At 41.4% G+C, this 5,089-nt stretch overlaps 1 protein-coding gene across 1 annotated transcript in view; it reads right to left on the bottom strand.

The window, feature by feature from the left end:
• Nucleotides 1–5,089, bottom strand: part of PEX11A (peroxisomal biogenesis factor 11 alpha) — a 17,787-nt gene that overhangs the window by 5,769 nt on the left and 6,929 nt on the right. Inside the window, exon 3 of the mRNA XM_012804443.2 lies at nucleotides 157–351. Within this exon, the coding sequence (XP_012659897.2) occupies nucleotides 157–351 (195 nt within the window). The remainder of the gene's footprint in view (nucleotides 1–156; nucleotides 352–5,089) is intronic.

The following is a 5,089-nucleotide window of genomic DNA, read 5'->3' as shown; positions in this document are numbered from 1 at the left end:
GGGCTCGCCTTCCAGCGGGGCCCTCTGAGGCTTCCGGTCGGAGCCGGAAGTGGTGGTTACTAAGGCAACGCCAAGCGGCCCGAGCCGGGTGGAGCAAGCTCCTGCGTTTGCGTTGCCTGGACGCTGCTTCGCTCCTACGCAGGGACTCCTGGTTACCTGAAGAGTGACCTAGAGGAGGCCTGAGGGTGTCGCGGCCCCAGCCGCAAGCGTTCCCGGAGCTTCGCGCCTTCCCACGGAGCCCAGGCCCCGGGAAGCGGGTGGAACCCCGGTCGGTCGCTGCAGCTCGAGAACCCGCGGGCCCCGTTGCCCCCAGCGCCGGGCCTGCTCCCCGAGAGCCGTGCGGCTTTCGTGCTGGTGGACGGAACCCGCAGGGCGGAGATACGCCCGTTCGTGGTGTTTCTTCTCAGGAGAGCTGAGCAAGGTGGAGAATTGCTAGGAGTGTCGAACACCGTGGCCGCCCCTGGCCTTGGACTCTTGCAGATCAACGGCAGGAGGAAAAGCGCGCAGGTTAAGGTGTGCGGGACCCTTCAGAATGAACACCCAAAGATGCAGGGGAAATGGTCTGTTTTTATGTTTAGGTTCAACAAGGTGTGGACAGCCTTGTAGAACTGGAAAACGACGGTGTGACCTTGCGTTGAGCGGGACACCAGGACAGCCTGTCGATCTAGATTACTTCTGGCCTCTGAATGTACTTCCTTCCCTCCGGTGTGGGGCAGGGCCCCTCTGGAATGGGTGTCCTGTAGTTAATCGATGTGGGTCCGATAATTTCTTTATGGCCAGTTCTACACAAGCTGCTTTTAGGTTTATGGCTGGCTTCAGAGGGGGAGAGAGATTCTGATTTCTATTGCTGTCCTGTGGAGCAGGAGAAGGTCAGAGAAAAACTTTTACTTGTGAGGCTGCTTCTGACATCTTTCATTTTGGGTACAGTTTTCTGAGCCCCAGTGACTGAAAGATTGTTATCTAAGGAAATCCTAAAAGGGTCCATCATGAACACAGTAGACGCAAAAACAGATTACAGTGAAATTGCACCCCTGAACTTCTTGTGAGGCTTACAGACATGCAGCTGCACCCATTCTGTGGCAGTAAGTTTATAAAATGTACCCCCAAAACTACAAGATCAGATCAACTATTTTTATAGTCTTGATTCCGTTAGTCAGGCTGCCCCTAACATTTGGAGGCTGGGTTAAGAGTACAAATGGAGACCCACATACTATATGTTTAAATACTTAAAAGTTATTAAACAAGTAACAAATCACTAAGTAAAATATGTCCTTCATTGACAAATATACCTTCATAATGATATAGAAGGCCAGGTTCACTTTCAGAATTCTTAGACTCCTTAGAATACCTGGAAACACAGCTGAAATACAGTTGAGTAGGAGAGAACTATCCTCCTGGTCTTTTCCCACTCAAATTATTTTCTGGATTCTGGCTCTCACACTGCTGCAAGGGGCCTTGCATACAATGTGTGAATACTCCAAGCCACATCCAAATGTTGCCCATACCCCTGCAAACACCCATGCCTTAGCTGCCCATGGGGTCTAAGAATGCTCACATTAGCAGCTGACTCTCTCCTGAGGAGAAAGCTGAGAAAGCCTTACTCAGGGCCTGGCATCATTTGGGCAACAAATTCCAGGGATATAAGTAACCTGAATGTGGTCTAGACTCTAGAAGAGAGAAACTAGGCTTTGGGTAAGTTTATCCACTTGGCTTCACAGACTACTTTCTTCCAGAGTAAAGGGCCTGGAAGAAAACTGGAAGTATTCTCTTAAGGGTGTGACCCAAGACAGCAATACTGCAATCAATAGAATTTACTGAGTGCTAACCATAGACCAAGAAGTGTACTGAGCTCTGTGCCCAGGGTGATAGGTTAATAAGGGACATGTTAAAGTGCTGATAAGTACAACACAGTGGTATGTTAGATGATAGAGACAAGTTCAGGCTACTTTTAAATGCCAATTTATATAATCTTTATACCTATAATTCTGCCTTTTCTAGGATATATAAATTGAATCATATAATAAGTAGCTTTTTCCCTCTGATTTCTTTCACTAAGCACAATGCATTTAAGTTTCACCTGTCAGTGGTTTGTAAATTGTTATTTCTATGTTGTATTTTTTATTCCACAATGTGGATTTATCATAGTTTGTTATCCATTAACCAACTGAAGTTGTCCATTTGGGGCAATTACAAATAAAGCTCCTCTGGTATAGGTTATTTATAAATAAATACACAAATAAGTAAAGGTCCTATAGATATTTAAGTTACAGATTTTCATATGAAACATAAGTTTTTATTTTCCTTGTATAATAGGAATGTGATTGCTGAATCATGTGGTATGTTTAACTTTGTAAGAAACTGCCAAACTATTTTCCAAAGTGGCTGTACCCACACAATGTGTGAAAGATTATCTATTGATAAACATTTGGGTTGTTTCCAGTTTGGACCTCCTACCAATAAAGCTGTAATGACTGTTCATGTACAAGTCTTTCTATGGACACATGTTTCCAGTCCTCTTTTGGCACTTGGAGTAGAAAGACTAGATTTTATGGTAGTGTACGTTTAACGTTTTAAGAAATCTCCTAACTATTTTTCAGACTGGTCATACTATTTTAGTTTTCTAGCAGCAGGGCATGAGCATTCTAGTTCCTCTACATGCTTGACAATATTTGGTAAGGTCTGTCTTTTTAACTTTAGGCATTTCAATATGCCTACATGTACAGTGGTATCTCATAATTTTAATTTGCAGCTTACTAATGATTAATGATGCTGGCCATTGTTTTATGTGCCTCTTTGCCATCTCTGTTTCTTTGGTTAAGTATCTGTACAAATTTTTTGCCCATTTTAAAAACACTCTCAATAAGTTCTGAGAGTGTTTTAAATATTCTGGATACAAATACTTTATCAGATAGATGACTTGCAAATATTTTCACCCAGTCTATGGATTACCTTTTGTTTTCTTAACATTGTCTTTTAAAGAGCATAAGTTTATTTTTGAAAAGGTTTGAATGACCAATTTGTTATTTTTAGATTTTACTTTACTGTCGTATCTAAGAAATCTTTGTCTAAGTAACAATTGCAAAGGTTTTCTCCTATTTTTTTCTCCTGGAATTTTTATAGTTTTTTTGTTTGTTTCTTCTTGTTTGTTTTGTTTTGTTTTCTGAGACAGAGTCTCACTCTGTCACCCAGGCTACAGTACAGTGGTTCACAGCAACATCAAACTCCTGGGCTCAAGGCATCCTTGTGCATCAGCCACCTGAGTGGCTACAGGTACCTGCCACTGCACCTCTGGGTATTTTCTTATTTTTAGTAGAGACAGGGTCTCTCTCTTGCTCAGGCTGGTCTCAAATTTCTGACCTCTCACCTTGACCTCCCACAGTGCTAGGATTGCAGGTGTGAGCCACTGCGCCCTAGCTCTGGAGGTTTTATAGTTTTAAGTTTTACATTTAGGTCTATGATCCACTTTTGAGTTAGTTTTCGCATATGATGCAAGATATGAATCCAAGTTTTTTTTTTTGCTCTGTGGATATCTGATTGCTCCAGCATTATTTGTTACAACAACTATCCTTTTCCACTGAATCTTCTTTGTACCTTTGTCAGAGATAAGCTCTTTGTGTTATGTGTGCACCTAATTCTAGACTTTGTATTTGGTTTAGTTGATCTGTTTTTTTGTTTTTGTTTTTTACTGCCCACAGTATTTTTTTTTTTTTTTTGAGACAGAGCCTCTAGCTGTTGCCCTGGGTAGAGGGCCATGGTGTCACAGCTCACAGCAACCTCCAACTCCTGGGCTTAAGCGAATCTCCTGCCTCCACCTCCCAAGTAGCTGGGATTACAGGCACTCGCCACAACGCCTGGCTATTTTTTTGGTTGCAGCCGTCATTGTTGTTTGGTGGGCCCAGGCTGGATTCGAACCCGCCACCTTAGATGTATGTGGCTGGCACCTTAGCCGTTTGAGCCATAGGTGCCGAGCCCCACAGTATTTATTAATGTTTATTTATAAAGATAACAATTCCTTAGCCCACATGTTCCTGTTTCATACACAGCTCGGGACAAGTTAGTAACATACTTCTATATAATTCAATCCAAAGAAATTCTTTATATTCCAAAATCACTTTGCACTCTGAGAGATCATGGATCATAATTTCTGTAGAAATCTGTCTTCTTTTTTGGTTCAGCAACAGCAAACTTATAGAGCAGCTACCTTCAGGAATACATTAAATGATCCAAAGATATGAAACCGCAGGTACCTGGCCAGAAGGTATCTGGAAAAGCACTGGAAGCCATGGTACTGTCATTGGAAGGACTATCAACTTCAATATGTTCTTCCTAGATGATGGAAAAGTGGACTCTGTTTGTTTTGATGCCAGTGCCATACTGTGTTGCTTAATATAGCTGTGTAAAAAGTCTTGAAATTAGGTAGTGTTAGTCCCCCAGTTCTATCCTTTTTCTAAGTTATTTTGGGTTAGATGCCAAAATATAGGTGCTTTGTATTTCTTTTTTTTTATGATGCCACAATTTTTTTTATTAAATCATAGCAGTGTACATTACTACTATCATGGGGTACAGTGTACTGTTTCTGTATATAATTTAAAATACTTGCATCCAACTGGTTTACCTAGCCTTCATGTCTTTTTCTTATTTATTGTGTTAAGACATTTATATTCTACATTTAGAGAGATTCACATGTAAACTTTTAAGATGAACCATAGGCATGATCCCACCACCTACCCTCCCCTCTCCCCTCTCTTCCCTCTCCCCATATTCCTGGGCTAAAATTGGGTTATAGCTTTCCTATAAATTATAAATTAGTTTCATAGTAGGGCTGAGTACATTGGATACTTTTTCTTCCATTCTTGGGATACTTGCTAAGAAGAATATTTTCCAACTCCATCCATGTAAACATGAAGGATGTAAAGTCTCCCATCTTTTTTAATGGCTGCATAGTATTCCATGGTGTACATATACCACAATTTATTGATTTATTCATGGATCGATGGGCTCATGGGCTTCTTCCATGACCTAGCAATTATGAATTGGGCTGCAATAAACATTCTGATACAAATATCTTTATTGTAGTGTGATTTTTGGT

This window comes from Otolemur garnettii, unplaced genomic scaffold, assembly GCF_000181295.1.
Source record: "Otolemur garnettii isolate 467f Iridium unplaced genomic scaffold, OtoGar3 scaffold00029, whole genome shotgun sequence".
Lineage (NCBI taxonomy): Eukaryota > Metazoa > Chordata > Mammalia > Primates > Galagidae > Otolemur > Otolemur garnettii.
This window is presented reverse-complemented; position numbering and strand designations above follow the sequence as displayed.